The 21,397-nt window shown below is 35.2% G+C and overlaps 5 protein-coding genes and 1 pseudogene across 5 annotated transcripts; 2 read left to right on the top strand and 4 right to left on the bottom strand.

Moving 5' to 3' along the window:
* Positions 1–568: 568 nt before the first annotated feature.
* Positions 569–1,406, bottom strand: LOC119611925 (histone H1-like). Its single transcript, XM_037967616.1, has one exon. The coding sequence runs from the start codon at positions 1,324–1,326 to the stop codon at positions 634–636; it is 693 nt and encodes a 230-aa protein (XP_037823544.1). The 5' UTR covers positions 1,327–1,406; the 3' UTR covers positions 569–633.
* Positions 1,407–8,501: 7,095 nt separating this feature from the next.
* On the bottom strand, positions 8,502–8,922 carry LOC119611936 (histone H1-like). Its single transcript, XM_037967627.1, has one exon. It carries the CDS (start codon positions 8,850–8,852, stop codon positions 8,502–8,504), a length of 351 nt encoding a protein of 116 aa, XP_037823555.1. The 5' UTR covers positions 8,853–8,922.
* Positions 8,923–16,182: 7,260 nt separating this feature from the next.
* On the top strand, positions 16,183–16,578 carry LOC119611940 (histone H4). The gene has a single exon (XM_037967632.1). It carries the CDS (start codon positions 16,238–16,240, stop codon positions 16,547–16,549), a length of 312 nt encoding a protein of 103 aa, XP_037823560.1. The 5' UTR covers positions 16,183–16,237; the 3' UTR covers positions 16,550–16,578.
* Positions 16,579–17,553: 975 nt separating this feature from the next.
* On the bottom strand, positions 17,554–18,069 carry LOC119611929 (histone H2A-like). Its single transcript, XM_037967621.1, has one exon. The coding sequence runs from the start codon at positions 18,002–18,004 to the stop codon at positions 17,630–17,632; it is 375 nt and encodes a 124-aa protein (XP_037823549.1). The 5' UTR covers positions 18,005–18,069; the 3' UTR covers positions 17,554–17,629.
* Positions 18,070–18,221: 152 nt separating this feature from the next.
* LOC119611932 (histone H2B-like) lies at positions 18,222–18,716 on the top strand. The gene has a single exon (XM_037967624.1). It carries the CDS (start codon positions 18,285–18,287, stop codon positions 18,654–18,656), a length of 372 nt encoding a protein of 123 aa, XP_037823552.1. The 5' UTR covers positions 18,222–18,284; the 3' UTR covers positions 18,657–18,716.
* A 1,646-nt stretch (positions 18,717–20,362) lies between these two features.
* LOC119611924 lies at positions 20,363–21,196 on the bottom strand (annotated as a pseudogene).
* Between the last annotated feature and the right edge of the window lie 201 nt (positions 21,197–21,397).

Below are 21,397 nucleotides of genomic sequence, written 5' to 3'. Positions count from 1 at the left end.
TTTTAGACCAAGAGTGTTATCTACACTAATTTTTTGAAATAAGTTAAGTTATTCGTTAATTATGAAATTTTAACAGTTTTTATTTTTGAAAATATAAAAAATTAACGATTTATTCATCTTATTCGTATTGTTTATTCAAACAAAATAATTTTTGGGAATTATTTTGTCAATTATTTCATTTGAATATGAAAAAATGTTCTTTATTGTTTTGATTTTTCTAATTTTCCAATAGTTTAAAAAGAATTTTCATTTTACTTTACTCTTAAAATAACCCAACTCATTAAATATTATTTTATGATTCCATTACCTCATTAAATATTATTTTATGATTCCATTACCTATTGTTTACTTAGTCAATTGAGATTAAATGAGTTTTAGTTTATTAGTTTGTGTTTTACCGACGGCTTATGTGAAATTTTCATTGTAAATAAACATTTTTTCCTACCTATATGTGTATTTTTGTCCCTTTTCATAGCGATTATTCTTACTATTTTTATTTTATTTTGTGAAATATTTTAATAATATACAAGTTTTGAATTTGTAATTTAATCTCTTTTGTTGAAAAAATTTGTAGCCCTGAAAAGGGCTGTTTTAGATAATAGTACTTTTTGCAATATTAAAAATAAATTAGATTTACTTTTTGACTGCGGCCTTTTTGGCAGCTGGTTTCTTTGCTGGCGATGTTGCTTTTTTGGGTTTGGCTGCAGCTGCGGTTTTTGCTTTGGGCGCTTTTGTTTTAGTTGCTGGTGCCTTTTTGGCGGGTTTTGCTTTAACTGTACCTGTCTTTTTAGCAGTTTTTGCCTTGGATTTTTCTGTATTTTTCTTTTCAGCAGTCTTTTTGGCTGCAGATGGTTTCTTTGCAGGCGCAGCAGCGAGTTTCTTTTTAGTAGCGACTGCTGTTTTCTTCTTTTTTTCACTAGCAGCAGCTACCTTTTTCTTTTCAGCGGCGGGTTTCTTCTTTTCTTTTGGCTCTTTGGAGGCAGCTGCTGACAATTTGAATGAACCAGCAGCACCCTTACCTTTTGGTTGAATTAATTTTCCACTATCAACGGCACTTTTTAAATATTTCTTTATGAAAGGCGATAATTTTTGAGCATCTACCTTATAAGTACTGGCAATATATTTTTTAATAGCAGAAAGAGATGAACCACCACGTTCCTTTAAAGTTTTAATAGCAGCATCAACCATTTGTTGAGTTGGAGGATGAGATGGCACAGTAGATGGTTTCTTTGCCTTGGGAGTAGTAGTTTTTTTAGCCTTTTTCTCAGCAGCTGGAGCGGCAGCAACAGGAGAGGCAGTATTTTCAACAACAGCGGTATCCGACATTTTGTATTTGTTTATTTTATTTTTTCACTTTTTTTAAACACACTTGTATATGGTAGTATAACTTTTCGATTGTGTGCACACACGAAATTTTAAGGTACTTTGTTATAATGAGAAGTTAATAGTAGTCGATAGCTATAATTTGTTAAATTTTTAGTGAGAGCATGAGTAAAATTCAACAAAAGTTTTCTACTTTTTTCTTATTTTTCTTTAATTTTTAATAAAAATTTTATAAATTTATTGCTATTCTTGATAGTATGGGTTTTCTAGATTGCATTTTATTAAAAATTATTATATTGTTTTTGTCAAACAATATTTATCATCATTTTTGTGATAAGTTTTTGATACATTTACCATAAAATGTAAATAAAATGTCAATAAATTGTTACATTTTTAGGAAATTTTATAACCAAGTTGATTTTATAAGAATATTACAAATGTTTTTTAAATGATTGATTAAAAAAATTCTCATAATTTTAATTTTTAGATTTTTGAAAATTATTTTTAAATTTGCTGTATTACTTGGTGATTTTTCTTGTTTTGCCACTGTGAATTTGCATTGTTTACATTTTTTCATAAATTTAATCAAATATCAAAAATAATAAAAAATTTTAGCCACATATCCAAATAATATTTATGACATTTTTCTAAAATAATTTCATAAAAGTTTTTCTTAAGTATTTTTCTTATTTTGTCACTTTAAATATATACTGTTTACATTTTTTCTATTTTTGGTCCACAAATTTAAGCAAATATAAAAAAATATTTAATGAAATTTTTCGCAATAAATCCTTATAATATCATAAATATCTTTCTAAAGTAATTTTATAAACATTTTTGTTAAATATGAAAACAAAAATTACTCTAAATTTAAAAACATTTTTAAGGAAAATACAAGTTTTTATAAATTTTCGATTAAAAAACTCTAATTTTGATATTTAGTCTCTCATTTTCTAAATTTCTTCAACACATCTTAAAACAATTTTTGTGAAATTATTTTCAATGTCATATGAAGTGTTAAACAAAATAAATTTCAATTTTTTTCAAAAAATTCTTTTTTAATGGAAATATATTATTAATTTCTTTGTTTATATTAAAAGTAGAAAAAAATTAAACTATTATTTCATAATATTCATATTATTTGTATTAAAATCCATAATTTCTATTAAAAAGTCAAATGAAAAAAGCCGACGGCAAAATTAATTCTTATGCCGACGGGAAAATATCATGTTATGCCGTCGGTAAAATAATGCTTCAACGAAAAATAAAATACTCTTTATAAATATGTTTATTGGCCCTTAAAAGAACCGATTCAGCATTGTTTACATAAATAAGAAAAAAAAAACTCTCTTTTTAAATTTTATTCAGTGGTCCTGAAAAGGACCGATTTTTTGTTACAATTCATCATCTCTATTTTCTTTCTTAAGCACGTTCACCACGAATACGTCTGGCCAATTGAATATCTTTCGGCATAATTGTGACACGTTTTGCATGAATGGCACACAAATTTGTATCTTCGAAAAGACCAACCAAATATGCTTCACTGGCTTCTTGCAAAGCCATAACAGCAGAACTCTGGAAACGTAAATCAGTTTTGAAATCTTGAGCAATTTCACGAACCAAACGTTGGAATGGCAATTTACGAATCAACAATTCAGTACTCTTCTGATAACGACGAATTTCACGCAAAGCTACAGTACCGGGACGATAACGATGTGGCTTCTTAACACCACCAGTGGCTGGTGCACTTTTACGTGCAGCCTTAGTAGCCAATTGTTTACGTGGTGCTTTGCCACCAGTCGATTTACGGGCAGTTTGCTTAGTACGAGCCATTTTCACTTCACTTTAGTTAGTCACTTTTCTTTTTTTCTTTAACACACACTTAAACACTGTTCACACAAGAATATTTTGGCTGCGCTTCAAGTTTCAAGTTTCAAGTTTATTTTCCAAAAGTTTTAGTTTTACATATAGCTCTTAAGACTAAGTTTATATTCATACTTTTCCCTTACATACTAATGTACATTTCATGGGCTTATCATATTATTTATAATTATATATATTTATAGCTGTACTAATAAAATAATCTTTTATATATTAATCTCATTTCAGATGAAAAATCTTCAAAATTCTCCGAAAAAGGGAAAAAAAGGAGAAACTCTTCAGACTTACAAACTAATACTAACAATAAAATAAAATAACTTAAAAATAGGGAAGAAAATTATATACAAAATAGTGTAGAAATATTTACAAAAGAGAAAAAAAAAAAGAGAGAAAAATATATTTACAAAAGGAGAGGCCAAAGGCCTATTGCGCAGTATTATATACTACATTTTCAATGTCAAGAGTACCTATTCTCCTGTGGTAGAAAAGTAGGTTTGCACCCTCGTGGAGAAGACCAGCTTCTCTCAAGGATATAAGATCCACCGGGGACATATATCTCGAATTTCCCACAGCCGCCATATTCCCTGCCCTCTCAAAACATTCCTGAACTAGACTGTTCTCTAGAGAACGAGCCTTTTCAAGAAATGACAAAGCCAGTCCAGTCATGAATGAATCTATCCTTTCAAAGTCAATCGCCCTATATATTGACCTACATGAGGGTCTACGAAAAATGCCATCAGGTCCCCTTTTACGTCTCAGTCCCAGGCAAGCCACCAGAATTCGCCTCTCCCATACCCTAAGCCTTTCCATCTGTGCAGAAGATATTCTGAACCAGATAGGAAAGGCGTAGGATATGAGAGGACGTATTACCTGCCTATATAGTAGTAATCCTACACTCCTATCAAGGCCCCTTCCATGACCAAGTATTCCCCGATACGATGCATACGCACGCTTAGTGCGCTGCAGTATGTGGTCAACGTGACGATAGAACTCAAAGTTCTCGTGGAATACCACCCCAAGATACTTCATCCTGTCCGATACAGGAAGCCATTCATTCCCAATCCTAAGAGAAGGTATGAATGACCTACTGTTCGGATACAGGTATTTACGTCTGCCCTTTATCATGACAGCAACCGATTTCCTCACATTCAGATGAAGTCCCCACTTGGAGAAGTATTCCGCAAGCCTAGCCAAATATACGTTCACCCGAGCATTAACCGTCCTGGCCCTTGGTCCCGATGCCGCCATGAGGATATCATCTGCATATAAAAGCAGAAGGTCGCCTTCAGAAGGCGGGGGGATATCACTCATGAGGACATTGTACAATACAGGACCCAATAAAGAACCCTGAGGCACTCCTGCAACCACCGATCTCTCACCGGATCGGGAATCTCCCACTCCCACGCAAAATTTCCTGTCCCTTAGAAAATCAGACACCATCCTACACAACCCTCTGTCGAGACCCTTGTCCAAAAGCTTATAGACAATGCCATCCTGCCAGGCAGTGTCAAAAGCTTTCTCGAAGTCGAGACTCACCGTCATTGTAGGGTATCTCTTGTTAAGACCCCTTGACACATAATCTGCAAAGACCATGAGCGCGTGAGAGGTGGAGTGTCCCTTCCTGAAGCCAAATTGGGAATCTAAGAGGGAATTGTCCCCAGTCAGTCCATCAGTCAGTCTAGTGAGTATGAAATACTCAAACAGTTTCCCCAGTGGTGATAAAAGAGATATCGGCCTATAACTACCACAATGCCTGGGGTCAGATCCTGGTTTGAGTATTGGCACAATCAATGCCCTTTTCCATGCCTCGGGAAAATAACCAATATTAAGGCAGTGGTTGAACAGTATCGCCAGAAAGCGCCAGGTGTGGTGGCGTATTTTTTTCAAAACATAATCTGGGATACCGTCCAATCCACTGGACTTTTTATTAGACCTTTTTCTCAAGGCATCTCCGATTGATTCTGGTCGAATGAAACCAAGTTCATTCGGATCAGTGCCATTCGCAAGAGTATTGCCTCCAAATACCGTCAAAGGACCTCCCTGCCCTAGGGTCGCAATCCTATCCTTCACAGTGTCAGTAAAAGCGTCAGTGCCCGTTCTCTGTCCACGTTGATGTACGTTATAAAATTGGTCTGCCAGCAGATCAGCCTTTACATTATCGTCCGATGTCAAATTTCCCCCTAATTCAATTAGATCGCTTACTGTATTCCGTTTGTTAAGTCCAGCTGCTGTCTTGATTTTCCTAAAAGTCTTGTCATTTATCCGTATGTTACCGAGGAAATCCTCCCAGTGTCTGCGTTCGTATTCGGCAATGGCGCCCTGAATTATCCTATCAATATTACGTATGTCAGCTCTCAAAATGTTAAATCGGGTGGGGTCCTCACATCTGTGCAGTGTTCGTCGCAGTCTCTTCTTTTCAGCTATAAAGCCTAGAATATGGTCTGGTAGTCTCAATAGTCCTTTGCGTCCCACAACAACCTTAGGGATAGAGAGATCCATGGCGTTTCTGAAGGCTTGGCCCATCAGTTCAATGCAATCATCGATCTCCCTTTTGCCTACATTTCTATTGTCAGGTAATATGCATTCGTCTAGTCTTCTGTTTAAAAGTGTGTTAAATCGGTCCCTGTCCATTTTGTCATAGTCAAATATAGTCGGTTTAATCCGACCAACACAGTCATCAACACCAAAAATACATTCCACAGCCCTGTGGTCAGACTCGTAATCAAGCGTCCGTAGTCCATTCCCGGTCAAAAGTGGAGTCATGTCAGCAGATGTCATAATTATATCTATGAAGGAGGAAGATGTCGTACCAATCCTCGTCGGTCCATCAGTAGGTCGAATATGCAATTCCGGACTCGCAAGAAGGAGATCATGAAGGACCCTACCACTACAATTAGTGACCGTGTCCCCCCAGTGCGGGTGTCTGGCATTCAGGTCAGCCCCAATTACCACAGCACCCTCACTGACGAGATCGATCACTGGTCCAAGCTCCGCAACAGACATTGTGCCCTGCGGTCTACGATATAATGCAACAACGATCATAGAATGACCATTCACCCTACGAATCCGAACCACAGTATTCTCAATGGAACCTGTGTCAATAAGTACCCTTTCACAAGAAAGAGTATCTTTGACCAGGACAGCCGTTCCTCCCCCATGTCCAGATTGTCTATTCTGTCGAAATGTTAAGTAGCCGTCAAGGTCCAACTTATGGCAAGGACTAAGTCTGTGTTCGGCCATAAGCAAAACGTCCGGTCTATGTTTGTCCAAAAATAGTCTGAGATAGTGTCTTCTGTGTCGGGAGACAACCGAATTTGCGTTTATGAAGATACACTTCAACGACCTAGCCATCATGCTGTAATATCATCAACATGCCCAATAGAGCCCTAGATTTACTCTCGTCGTCCTTAAGCCCACGATATTCACGAGCAAAACCCCCAATTTTACCAATACACTGGAGCAAACCCCCACCAAAGAAACGTTTGCAATCCCTATCCATAAAGTCAAATTGCGAAAGTGAATTCGCAACAGTCGGTTCAGAACCAGCCGCAGCTGTTCCAGAAGAAACCCTAGGAATGTTCGAAGACACAGCCGAGGCATACGACACACCAGGTCTAACAACGCCAGTAAAAGGCTGACGCTGTTGACCACCAACCTGACGTAGTTGTCCATTACCCCCGCGTGCAGTCCTTTTCTCCTGTACTTTGCGAAGAAGTTGTACTCTACGGGGACATTCTTTGGAACTAGCCACATGTCCCTCAACCCCACAATTCACACACTTAACTGGAAGCCCTATCCTCCTAATAGCCTGACCAGTGACTGGATCCGTCGCAAGTGTCTCCCTGGTATTCTCACCCTTTGAAGGTATCTCACAATTACCAGGGCCATGAGATGCGCCACATTTGACACATCTATATGGCATCTGGCAATTGGTCGACACGTGACCAAATCGTTGGCAATTGAAGCACTGGGTGATAGCCCCCCTCTTATATTTCCGTATATTAACACGGCAACGTAATATATAGCGTATCTCGCAAAATGCAGCTATGTCCGTGTCGCGTGAAAGGCGTAGAAGCCACCTATCCCCATTAAGTTTAACTAGACCTAATATGCTGTCCTTAATATGCAGACCCTCCAAATAGCCCATCACATCGTCATGAGTATATGTCCCAGAAAGACCATCTACAACAACCGAGTAAGGCCTTTGACCCTTCGGTGTATACGTGTAATAGTTGACCCCGTGGTCCCTGAGCAAAACCTTTAGCTTCTCAAAGTCCGCGAGAGTGCAAACCCCTATATTCGTGGCATTTTTGCCCATAATCTTCACATTATAATTACTATGACCTAAAGTATTGTCAATAATCTCAGTCATATATTTAACATTAATATTGTAAGTTGTTATAACTGGAACGTTCTTCGACTTACTTTTTTCATCCTTTTTCGGTGTAGCTCCACTGCAACCAGGGGCTTCGTTTAAATTGGTGGCAGGCTTCCCATCAACAGCAGGAACATCCTCAGTAGTTGTCATTTCAGAGATGTCGTCTGAAAAATCCCCATCAAGATCTCCACCAACAGCACCATCTTCAATGCCAGCTCCGGCTTTAGCTTGGCTTATATTAATTGCCCCAGCAGCAAGGGACTTGTTCTTCTTCTTCTTTTTTTGTTTCTTCACGTTTTTCTTGTTGAGAACTGGTTTCATGGCCGCCAGTTCATCTTCACTTACAGGAGTGCTCATTAAAGAAGAGCCATGTCCTGCGTTCACAATTGCATCCAATCTTTTCTTTAAATTTTCGACTTCCAAACGAAGTTCGTTAATTACATTGTCCTTCGCGTTGAGTATTTGTTGGAATTCTTCACCAGAATCCACAACCCTTTGCCTTTTATAAGGGTGCATTTTCTGCTCTTCAGCCATATTCACCAATATCTATCTGCATAGCAGAATAATCGATATTCAGTAAATAGAATATATATTCGTTCACAAATGTCCAAAAATAAATGTTCACTTGCACAAAATAAGAATTTGTTGCCTCCTATGGGATTCTCATTAAATCTAATGAGGTTGTATAATATCAAATAAGGCAAGTTGCCTACTATTTCGACCACGCTTCTCAAAAAGTCAATGGACCACTTTCACAATTTAAATTTATGCAATGCCTACTATATTCGGCTCGCTTCACAAAATTGCCTTTAAGCTTATATTTCAAAAATTTTTTTTTTCCTTTTGCACTTTCTATAACCAAGTCACTTTTCAGTTATTACTCAAAACACTTCACTAGATCACTGTTAAACACAAACTATCAGGCAGCTGCTGACAATTTGAATGAACCAGCAGCACCCTTACCTTTTGGTTGAATTAATTTTCCACTATCAACGGCACTTTTTAAATATTTCTTTATGAAAGGCGATAATTTTTGAGCATCTACCTTATAAGTACTGGCAATATATTTTTTAATAGCAGAAAGAGATGAACCACCACGTTCCTTTAAAGTTTTAATAGCAGCATCAACCATTTGTTGAGTTGGAGGATGAGATGGCACAGTAGATGGTTTCTTTGCCTTGGGAGTAGTAGTTTTTTTAGCCTTTTTCTCAGCAGCTGGAGCGGCAGCAACAGGAGTGGCAGTATTTTCAACAACAGCGGTATCCGACATTTTGTATTTGTTTATTTTATTTTTTCACTTTTTTTAAACACACTTGTATATGGTAGTATAACTTTTCGATTGTGTGCACACACGAAATTTTAAGGTACTTTGTTATAATGAGAAGTTAATAGTAGTCGATAGCTATAATTTGTTAAATTTTTAGTGAGAGCATGAGTAAAATTCAACAAAAGTTTTCTACTTTTTTCTTTTTTTTCTTTAATTTTTAATAAAAATTTTATAAATTTATTGCTATTCTTGATAGTATGGGTTTTCTAGATTGCATTTTATTAAAAATTATTCATATTGTTTTTGTCAAACAATATTTATCATCATTTTTGTGATAAGTTTTTGATACATTTACCATAAAATGTAAATAAAATGTCAATAAATTGTTACATTTTTAGGAAATTTTATAACCAAGATGATTTTATAAGAATATTACAAATGTTTTTTAAATGATTGATTAAAAAAATTCTCATAATTTTAATTTTTAGATTTTTGAAAATTATTTTTAAATTTGCTGTATTACTTGGTGATTTTTCTTGTTTTGCCACTGTGAATTTGCATTGTTTATATTTTTTCATAAATTTAATCAAATATCAAAAATAATAAAAAATTTTAGCCACATATCCAAATAATATTTATGACATTTTTCTAAAATAATTTCATAAAAGTTTTTCTTAAGTATTTTTCTTATTTTGTCACTTTAAATATTTACTGTTTACATTTTTTCTATTTTTGGTCCACAAATTTAAGCAAATATAAAAAAATATTTAATGAAATTTTTCGCAATAAATCCTTATAATATCATAAATATCTTTCTAAAGTAATTTTATAAAAATTTTTGTTAAATATGAAAACAAAAATTACTCTAAATTTAAAAACATTTTTAAGGAAAATACAAGTTTTTTTTAAATATTCGATTAAAAAACTCTAATTTTGATATTTAGTCTCTCATTTTCTAAATTTCTTCAACACATCTTAAAACAATTTTTGTGAAATTATTTTCAATGTCATATGAAGTGTTAAACAAAATAAATTTCAATTTTTTTCAAAAAATTCTTTTTTAATGGAAATATATTATTAATTTCTTTGTTTATATTAAAAGTAGAAAAAAATTAAACTATTATTTCATAATATTCATATTATTTGTATTAAAATCCATAATTTCTATTAAAAAGTCAAATGAAAAAAGCCGACGGCAAAATTAATTGTTATGCCGACGGTAAAACATCTTGTAATGCCGACGGGAAAATATCATGTTATGCCGTCGACAAAATAATGTTTCAACAAAAAATAAAATACTCTTTATAAAAATGTTTATTGGCCCTTAAAAGAACCGATTCAGCATTGTTTACACAAATAAGAAAATATGAAAAAAAAAATTTTTTTAACCTATGGTAGTAAATTTTCATATCAAAAATTGCACTATCTCTTTTTTAAATTTTATTCAGTGGTCCTGAAAAGGACCGATTTTTTGTTACAATTCATCATCTCTATTTTCTTTCTTAAGCACGTTCACCACGAATACGTCTGGCCAATTGAATATCTTTCGGCATAATTGTGACACGTTTTGCATGAATGGCACACAAATTTGTATCTTCGAAAAGACCAACCAAATATGCTTCACTGGCTTCTTGCAAAGCCATAACAGCAGAACTCTGGAAACGTAAATCAGTTTTGAAATCTTGAGCAATTTCACGAACCAAACGTTGGAATGGCAATTTACGAATCAACAATTCAGTACTCTTCTGATAACGACGAATTTCACGCAAAGCTACAGTACCGGGACGATAACGATGTGGCTTCTTAACACCACCAGTGGCTGGTGCACTTTTACGTGCAGCCTTAGTAGCCAATTGTTTACGTGGTGCTTTGCCACCAGTCGATTTACGGGCAGTTTGCTTAGTACGAGCCATTTTCACTTCACTTTAGTTAGTCACTTTTTTCTTTAACACACACTTAAACACTGTTCACACAAGAATATTTTGGCTGCGCTTCGGATACCCGGTTTATATAGAAAATTTGTCTAAGCAATAAACAAGGGTGTGTGGCCATGTATTGTACATTTGGTGGTTGATTTGTTAAACGAACAAGAACAGAAATTTAGTATAAATACCAGTGATCACCGCTAAGAAATTATTAAACACATAGTTTGTGTTTAACAGTGCTCGAGTGAAGTGTTTTAAATAATAACTAAAAAGTGACTTGTAATTAGAAAGTGTAAAAGCGAAAAAAAAATTTTTTCGACATATAAGCTTAAAAGAAAATTTGTGAAGCGAGCCGAATATAGTAGGCATTGAATATATTTCAATTGTGAAAGTGGTGCATTGAATTTTTGAGAAGAAATAGTAGGCAGCCTGCCTTATTTGCTATTATAAGCTCATTTGATTTATTGAGAAGCCCATAGAAGGCAACGAATTTGAACTTTTTGAGGACGAGAATATATTTTGGTAAAAGTCGATTATTCTGCTATGCAGATAGACATTACTGAATATGGCTGAGGATGGTAAAATATATCCTAGTAAGCGGCAAAGGGTGGATTCTGATGAAGAATACCAACAAATTATCAACTCTAAAGATAGAGTTATTGATGAACTTCGTTCGGAAGTTGATACTTTGAAGAAGAGGCTGGATGAAATTATAAATGCAAGACATGGCTCATCCTTAATGAATACGCTTGTGAGTGATGACGAACTGGAAGCTATGAAACCAGTTCCCAGCAAGAAGAACGGTAAGAAGCAGAAAAAGAAGAAGAAGAACAAGTCCCATGCTGCTGGGGCAATTGTTTTGGGCCAAGCTAAAGCCGGAGCTGGCATTGAAGGTGGTGCTGATCATGATGGTGATCTCCCAGATGACATCTCCGATATGTCTACTATTGAAAGTATTCCTGTTCCTGATGGTAAGCCTGCAGCTAACATGACTGAAGTCCCTGGTTGCTCTGGAGCTATGCAGAAGAAGACGGAGAAAAGTAAGTCGATAAAAGTACCAGTTGTAACAACATACAATATTAATGTTAAGTATATGTCTGAGATTATTAATAGTACCTTAGGACATACTAATTATAATATGAAGATTTTGGGCAAAAATGCCACGAACATAGGGGTTTGCACCCTCGCGGATTTTGATAGGCTGAAGGCTCTACTCAGGGACCACGGGGTCAATTATTATACTTACACACCAAAGGGACAAAGGCCTCTGTCGGTTGTTATAGAGGGACTTTCTGGCACTTACAGCCATGATGATGTAATGGGATACCTGGAGGGCTTGCATATTAGGAACTCTATACTAGGTCTAGTTAAGCTTAATGGGGATAGGTGGCTTCTACGCCTTTCGCGGGATACAGATGTGGCGGCATTTTGTGATGTCCGTTACATATTACGTTGCCGTGTGAACATACGGAAGTATAGGAGGGGGGCTATTACCCAATGTTTCAATTGCCAACGCTTTGGCCATGTATCTACGAATTGCCAGATGCCATATAGATGTGTCAAATGTGGCGAATCTCATGGTCCTGGTAATTGCGAGATACCTGCAAAGGACGATAATACCGGGGAAACAGTGGCGACAGACCCAGTTACTGGACAGGCTGTTAGAAGAGTAGGACTTCCGGTGAAGTGTGTAAATTGCGGTGTTGAGGGACACGTGGCCAGTTCCAGGGAATGTCCCCGTAGGATTGAACTGCTGCGAAAGGTGCAGGATAGGAGGACCACTCGAGGGGGTAATGGACAACAGCGTCAGGGTAATGTACAATTACGTCAGTCTGCTGGGAAGGTTAAACCTGGTATGTCATATGCATCGGCTGTGACATCCAATGTGCCTAGGGTTTCTTCGGTGACTTTTACTGGAGCAGCCTCGGCTGTTCATGAACCGACTGTTGCGAACTCACTTTCGCAATTTGATCTTGTGGATAAGGACTGCAGACGCTTCTTTGGTGGGGGTTTGCTTCAGTGCATCGGCAAAATTGGGGGCTTTGCTCGCGAATATCGCGGGCTGAAGGACGACGAAAGCAAATCTAGGGCTCTCTTGGGCATGTTAATGATGCTACAGAACAATGGCTAGGTCGTTAAAATGTATATTTATAAATGTTAATAGGGTTGTTTCCCGACACAGAAGACACTACCTGAGACTATTCTTGGACAAACATAGACCCGACGTTTTGCTTGTGGCTGAACATGGACTTAGTCCTTGCCATAAGCTAGACATTGACGGTTACTTAATTTTCAGACAGAATCGACAATCTGGACGTGGGGGAGGTACTGCTATCCTGGTCAGGAATACTCTTTCTTGTGAAAGGGTGCTCATTGATACAGGTACAATTGAGAACACTGCAGTTCGAATTCGTAGGGTGAATGGTCATCCTTTGATTGCTATTTCATTATACCGTAGACCACAGGACACAATGTCTGCTGTGGAACTGGGACCGGTGATCGATCTCGTCAGTGAAGGTGGTGTGGTAATTGGGGCTGACCTGAATGCCAGACACCCACACTGGGGGGACACGGTCACCAGTTGTAGTGGTAGAGTTCTATATGATCTTCTTCTTGCGAATCCTGAATTGCATATTCAACCGACTGATGGACCAACTAGGATATGTGCGACAACATCCTCCTTCATTGACATAATTATGACATCTGCTGACATGACACCACTTGTGACTGGTAATGGCTTACGGACACTTGATTTTGAATCTGACCACAGGGCTGTGGAATGTATTTTTGGTATTGATGACTGTATTGGTCGGATTAAACCGACTAGATTTGACTATGACAAAATGGATAAAGACCGATTTAACAGACTCTTGACCAGGAAACTTGACGAATGTGTACTGCCTGACAATAGAAATGTAACTGAAAGGGAGATCGATGATTGCGTTGAACTTATGGGCCAGGCCTTTAGAAACGCCATGGATCTTTCTATTCCTAAGGTTATTGTAGGACGTAAAGGGCTACTGAAACTACCTGACAATATTCTTGGCTTTATAGCGGAGAAAAAGAGACTAAGACGAATACTACACAGATGCGAGGATCCTACTCGACTCAACATATTGAAGGCTGACATACGTAATCTTGACCGGATAATTCAGGGCGCCATTGCCGAATACGAACGCGGACACTGGGAGAATTTTCTGGGTAACATACAGGTAAATGACAAGACTTTTAGGAAAATTAAGACTGCTGCTGGACTTAACAAACGCAATACGGTGAACGATTTGATTGACTTACGGGGAAATTTGACATCGGACGATAATGTGAAGGCTGATCTGCTTGCAGATCAGTTTTATAACGTACATCAACGTGGACAGAGAACGGGCACGGACGCTTTTACTGACACTGTGAGGGATAGGACTGCATCCTTAGGACAGGAGGGTCCTTTAACGGTCTTTGGAGGCAATACTCTTGCGAATGGCACTGATCCGAATGAACTTGGTTTCATTCGACCAGAGTCAATCGGAGATGCCTTGAGGAGAAGATCCAATAAAAAGTCCAGTGGATTGGATGGTATCCCAGATTATGTTTTGAAAAAAACTCGCCACAACACCTGGCGCTTTCTGGCGATACTGTTCAACCATTGTCTAAATATTGGTTATTTTCCCAAGGCATGGAAAAAGGCATTAATTGTGCCGATACTAAAACCGAAATCGGATCCTAAACAGTGCAATAGTTATCGACCGATATCCCTTTTATCACCTTTTATGAAACTACTGGAACATTTTCTTTTGACTAAACTTACAGACGGTTTGACTGGGGATAACTCCCTCTTGGACGGACAATTTGGTTTCAGGAAGGGGCACTCTACTTCTCATGCGTTAATGGTCTTTTCTGACTATGTCACAAGGGGTCTTAACAACAGATACCCTACGATTGCTGTTAGTCTGGACTTCGAGAAAGCTTTTGACACTGCCTGGCAAGAGGGCATTGTTTGTAAGCTCTTGGATAGGGGACTCGATAGGGGATTGTGTAGGATGGTGGCTGATTTCCTTAGTAATAGGAAATTTGCCGTAGGAGTGGGAGATTCTCAATCTAGCGAGAGATCTGTAGTTGCGGGGGTACCACAGGGCTCTTTATTGGGTCCTGTACTCTACAATGTCCTCATGAGTGATATCCCCTCGCCTCCTGAGGGCGACCTTCTGCTTATATATGCAGACGATATACTCATGGCGGCATCGGGACCGAGGGCTAGGACGGTGAATGCACGGATGAATGCGTATTTGGCTGTACTCGCGGAATACTTCTCCAAATGGGGTCTTCGTCTCAATGTGAGAAAGTCGGTTGCTGTGATGATCAAGGGCCGACGTAAGTACCTGTATCCGAACAGTAGGTCATTCATTCCTTCTCTTCGGATCGGGAATGAATGGCTTCCTGTATCGGACAGGATGAAGTACCTCGGAGTGGTATTCCACGAGAATTTTGAGTTCTATCGCCACATTGACCACGTATTGGAGCGCACGAAACGTGCATACGCATCATACCGTGGGATTCTTGGCCATGGAAGGGGCCTAGATAGGAGAGTAGGTCTTCTTCTGTATAGGCAGGTAATTCGTCCTCTCATCTCCTACGCCTTTCCAGTCTGGTTCAGAATATCTTCTGCACAGATGGAAAGGCTTAGGGTATGGGAGAGACGAATATTGGTCGCATGTCTGGGACTTAGGAGGAAGCGCGGTCCGGATGGGATCTGGCGCAGGCCTTCTTGCAGATCCATATACAGGGCAATAGGCTTTGAGAGGATAGATGCGTTCATGACCAGGACGGCTATTTTATCCATGGAAAAGGCTCGTTCTTTAGAGAACAGTCTCGTCCATGGATGTTTTAGTAGGTCAAGGGATATTCAATCTGTGAGTGCGTCTCGATATATGTCCCCGGTGGACATTCTGACTCTAAAGGAAGCTGGCCTTCTTTATCAGGGTGCAAACCTACTGTTCTTCCATAGGAGAATAGGTACATTAGACCTAGTTAATGTTGTGTATAATACTGCACAATAGGCCATATGCCTTTACTTTGTAAATATCTATCTATTATCTTTTGTATATAATTATCTTCCCTAGTTTTAAGCTTTTATTTATTTAGTATAAGAATTAGTTTTAGGTTGGAGTTTGATCTCTTTTTTTCCCTTTTTTAGAGAATTTTATCTAAATGATTTAATGTAAAATGTAAAAATGTAAATGATTATTTGTCAGCAATGCTATAAATATGTACCAGTCAAATTTGATATGTCCATGGAATGTACACTAGTACGTAAGGAATAGATTTAATATAAAAGTAGTTTTAATGGAAACATGTGTAATGAAAATTTTTTGGAAATAAATGAAATGAAATGAAAATGAAACTAAGAAATTATTAGTTCTTGTGAATCATTTGTGAAGTGTGTTTTAAGTGAAAAAAATAAAGTAAAAAATGACTGGTCGTGGTAAAGGTGGAAAAGGCTTGGGAAAAGGTGGTGCTAAACGTCATCGTAAAGTGTTGCGTGATAATATCCAAGGTATTACCAAGCCAGCTATTAGACGTTTGGCTCGTCGTGGTGGTGTAAAACGTATTTCTGGTTTGATTTACGAAGAAACTCGTGGTGTCTTGAAGGTCTTTTTGGAAAATGTTATCCGTGATGCTGTCACCTACACTGAACACGCCAAGAGGAAAACCGTTACCGCTATGGATGTCGTCTATGCATTGAAGAGACAAGGTCGTACTTTGTACGGTTTCGGCGGTTAAACATTCATCATATTTTTATATTTTGCGGACAATTTTTAATAGAAAACTAAAACAATCGGTCCTTTTCAGGACCACAAAATGTATTTTAAAAGAGATTTTTATTTATTACAAACTACTAATATTATTCAAAATTAGTTTATTAATCCAAATAAAAGGATATGAAAAATTATACCATATATAGTATTTGACTTTGAGATTTTTTTTATTTATTTGAGTATGATTCAAATATATTTTAAAATAATCATAATTTTTGGTTTTTTATACAATATTTGTGTAGAAAATTTCGTTTGTTTACAATTTATTTTGCTAAATGAACATTTTTCACACATTTCTTTATAATTTATGCATTTCTTTACCTAAAACCTTTTAAAACAAAAATTAAATTTTGCCGACGGCAAAACGATATATTTTGCCGACGGCAAAATTAAATGTTTTTATAAGAACATTTTTTTATTTTTTTTTTTTTTTCTATAAAATGTCTATTAAAAATACTTTTAAATAGAATAAAAAATAGATAATTTTTATTATTATTTTATAATCAATTTTAAGCATAAATGTTTTGACAAAGAAAATAATAAACATAAAATTTCTTAGTTTTGCTTCAGTTACGGATATAACAATAAAAAAAATAAAAAAAGAAAACAAATTTCTAAACTGTACGTAGAGAAAAGCGAAATCTGTACACGAAAACAATTCCATCATCGGCATACAAACAAAGATTCGTATTGAAATAGTAACAACAACATTGTTATTTTTTGATGTAGCTACAGTTGTTTGTGTAAAAGCAAAACAAACAAGAGTAGGGATGATTGAGATTTAAACGATTTTTGAGAATAAAAGTAATATTCATAGAATAGGAGAATTATAAAGAACTGTATTGCATGTATATTATTAAAGGGAAATATTAAAATAACTAAAATTTATTTGTATATATTTTAAATAAATTGTAATTTACAAAACAAAATTGTTCTCTTTTTGAAAATGAATTTGTCGTCCTGAAAAGGACGGATTGTTGTATTTTTTGTTATACGATGGTCTGTATTATATTTTCTCGATGTTATTTCTTTAGTCTTGATTAATTTAGGCTTTCTTTTCTGTTTTCTTGGGCAAAAGTACAGCTTGAATGTTTGGCAAAACACCACCTTGAGCAATTGTTACACCAGATAATAATTTGTTCAATTCTTCGTCATTACGAATAGCCAATTGCAAATGACGGGGAATAATTCTGGTCTTTTTGTTGTCACGAGCAGCATTACCAGCCAATTCAAGAACTTCAGCAGCCAAATATTCCATAACGGCAGCTAAATATACTGGAGCACCGGCACCAACACGTTCAGCATAATTGCCTTTACGTAACAAACGATGTATACGACCGACGGGAAATTGCAAACCAGCACGATTTGAACGAGACTTTGCCTTGCTCTTAACTTTTCCACCTTTACCACGACCAGACATTTTTCACTTTATTATTTTTTAGTTAACACTTCACTTTAGCACTGAATACACAAAACTAATATCATTTCAACACAAGTAATCGAGTATTTATACTTTTTCTGCTTACTAGTAATACGTTTAGGGGTTGATTATCTACACACGAAAATAAGTAAATAAACCAGTATATTGTACACACAAAAAAGGTATATAATGTGTACATATTGAGTTGAATTTTAAAATTTGTGAACAGTGTTAAAAGTGTTTGTGAAGTGTAAACTACTAAAAATTAAAATTGTGAAAAATGCCTCCTAAAGCAAGTGGAAAAGCAACCAAGAAGGCTGGCAAAGCCCAAAAGAATATTAGTAAAAGTGATAAGAGCAGAAAACGCAAGCGTAAGGAAAGTTATGCTATCTACATTTACAAAGTATTGAAGCAAGTACATCCTGATACTGGTATTTCATCAAAGGCCATGAGTATCATGAACAGTTTTGTTAATGATATTTTTGAACGTATTGCCGCTGAAGCATCTCGTTTGGCTCAATACAATAAACGTTCGACCATCACCAGTCGGGAAATTCAAACTGCCGTTCGTCTATTGTTGCCCGGTGAATTGGCTAAGCATGCCGTCAGTGAGGGTACCAAGGCTGTCACCAAATATACCAGTTCCAAGTAAATTTAATTTACTTAAATTGCCGTTTAATTCTTTTTCCTATTACAAAAGGCCCTTTTCAGGGCCACAAAATACATTTAAAAAGAGTTATTTATTGTTTAAAACATATATATTTTTTCATTACATAATAAAAATTGTGATTATTGTAAAAATTTTCATATGTTCCAAGTAAATTTACTTTTATCTCCGTTTGATTCTTTTTTTATTATTACAAAAGGCCATTTTCAAGGCCACAAAATACATTTAAAAAGAGTCATTTATTGTTTAAAACATATAATTTTTCATTACACAATAATAAAAATGTGATTATTGACAAATTTTTCATTATTTTTATTTAATAAAACGAACGAAACAGTATTTTATTTCAAATTTGCTTTCAAATTTTATAACTGACAAATTTTGATTTTATTTATCAAATTCACAAACCAAACTGTGTTGGTTTGTGAATTTGACAATTTTAATAAAAATGGTATGAATTTTTACTATTTTAGAGCAAGGGTGTTATCGATACTTAATTTTTAAATTAGGTGAAGTTGTTAACAACTTATGAAATTTAAACAGTTTTTTTTTTTTGAAAATATTTAAAATTAACGATTTAATTCATAAAAAATACTAAAATTATCAATCCTATTCTGAAGAAAATGAATAATGAACAAATTTTCTATACAAAATCAAAATTTTATATTTATTTCATTTAATTCTTATTGTATTAGGTAAATTATTTCATTTGAATATGTAAAAATGTTTTTGTTTTGATTTTTCTAACTTACCAATAGTTTAAGAAGAAATTTTCTTTTACTTTTAATATTTGTACAAAATCCAACTCATTAAATAGTTTTTTTTTACGATTCCATTACCTACTGTTTACTTAGTCTACTGAGTTTTATTTTATTAGTTTGTGTTTTACCGACGGCTTATGTGAAATTTTCATTGTAATTACAATTAAAATACACTAAAAAATGTGATTATTGTCAAATTTGTCATTATTTTTATTTAATAAAACGAACGAAAAAATATTTAATTTCAAACTTGCTTTCAAATTTTATAACTGACAAAATTTGATCTTATTTATCAAATTCACAAACCAATCGATGTTGGTTTGTGAATTTGACAATTTAAATAAAAATGGTATGTGTTTTTACTATTTTAGACCAAGAGTGTTATCTACACTAATTTTTTTAAATAAGTTAAATTATTCGTTAATTATGAAATTTTAACAGTTTTTATTTTTGAAAATATAAAAAATTAACGATTTATTCATTTTATTCGTATTGTTTATTCAAACAAAATAATTTTTGGGAATTATTTTGTCAATTATTTCATTTGAATATGAAAAAATGTTCTTTGTTTTGATTTTTCTAATTTTCCAATAGTTTAAAAAGAATTTTCATTTTACTTTACTCTTAAAATAACCCAACTCATTAAATATTATTTTATGATTCCATTACCTCATTAAATATTATTTTATGATTCCATTACCTATTGTTTACTTAGTCAATTGAGATTAAATGAGTTTTATTTTATTAGTTTGTGTTTTACCGACGGCTTATGTGAAATTTTCATTGTAAATAAACATTTTCTCCTACCTATATGTGTATTTTTGTCCCTTTTCATAGCGATTATTCTTACTATTTTATTTATTTTGTGAAATATTTTAATAATATACAAGTTTTGAATTTGTAATTTAATCTCTTTTGTTGAAAAAATTTGTAGCCCTGAAAAGGGCTGTTTTAGATAATAGTACTTTTTGCAATATTAAAAATAAATTAGATTTACTTTTTGACTGCGGCCTTTTTGGCAGCTGGTTTCTTTGCTGGCGATGTTGCTTTTTTGGGTTTGGCTGCAGCTGCGGTTTTTGCTTTGGGCGCTTTTGTTTTAGTTGCTGGTGCCTTTTTGGCGGGTTTTGCTTTAACTGTACCTGTCTTTTTAGCAGTTTTTGCCTTGGATTTTTCTGTATTTTTCTTTTCAGCAGTCTTTTTGGCTGCAGATGGTTTCTTTGCAGGCGCAGCAGCGGGTTTCTTTTTAGTAGCGACTGCTGTTTTCTTCTTTTTTTCACTAGCAGCAGCTACCTTTTTCTTTTCAGCGGCGGGTTTCTTCTTTTCTTTTGGCTCTTTGGAGGCAGCTGCTGACAATTTGAATGAACCAGCAGCACCCTTACCTTTTGGTTGAATTAATTTTCCACTATCTAACGGCACTTTTTAAATATTTCTTTATGAAAGGCGATAATTTTTGAGCATCTACCTTATAAGTACTGGCAATATATTTTTTAATAGCAGAAAGAGATGAACCACCACGTTCCTTTAAAGTTTTAATAGCAGCATCAACCATTTGTTGAGTTGGAGGATGAGATGGCACAGTAGATGGTTTCTTTGCCTTGGGAGTAGTAGTTTTTTTAGCCTTTTTCTCAGCAGCTGGAGCGGCAGCAACAGGAGAGGCAGTATTTTCAACAACAGCGGTATCCGACATTTTGTATTTGTTTATTTTATTTTTTCACTTTTTTAAACACACTTGTATATGGTAGTATAACTTTTCGATTGTGTGCACACACGAAATTTTAAGGTACTTTGTTATAATGAGAAGTTAATAGTAGTCGATAGCTATAATTTGTTAAATTTTTAGTGAGAGCATGAGTAAAATTCAACAAAAGTTTTCTACTTTTTTCTTATTTTTCTTTAATTTTTAATAAAAATTTTATAAATTTATTGCTATTCTTGATAGTATGGGTTTTCTAGATTGCATTTTAT

Source organism: Lucilia sericata, unplaced genomic scaffold, assembly GCF_015586225.1.
Source record: "Lucilia sericata isolate MDLA Ls3-8-SP2 unplaced genomic scaffold, ASM1558622v1 Contig001557F_arrow, whole genome shotgun sequence".
NCBI classification, from domain to species: Eukaryota; Metazoa; Arthropoda; class Insecta; order Diptera; family Calliphoridae; genus Lucilia; species Lucilia sericata.
Note: the sequence above shows the minus strand (reverse complement) of the source record. Positions and strands in the feature narration are given on the sequence as shown.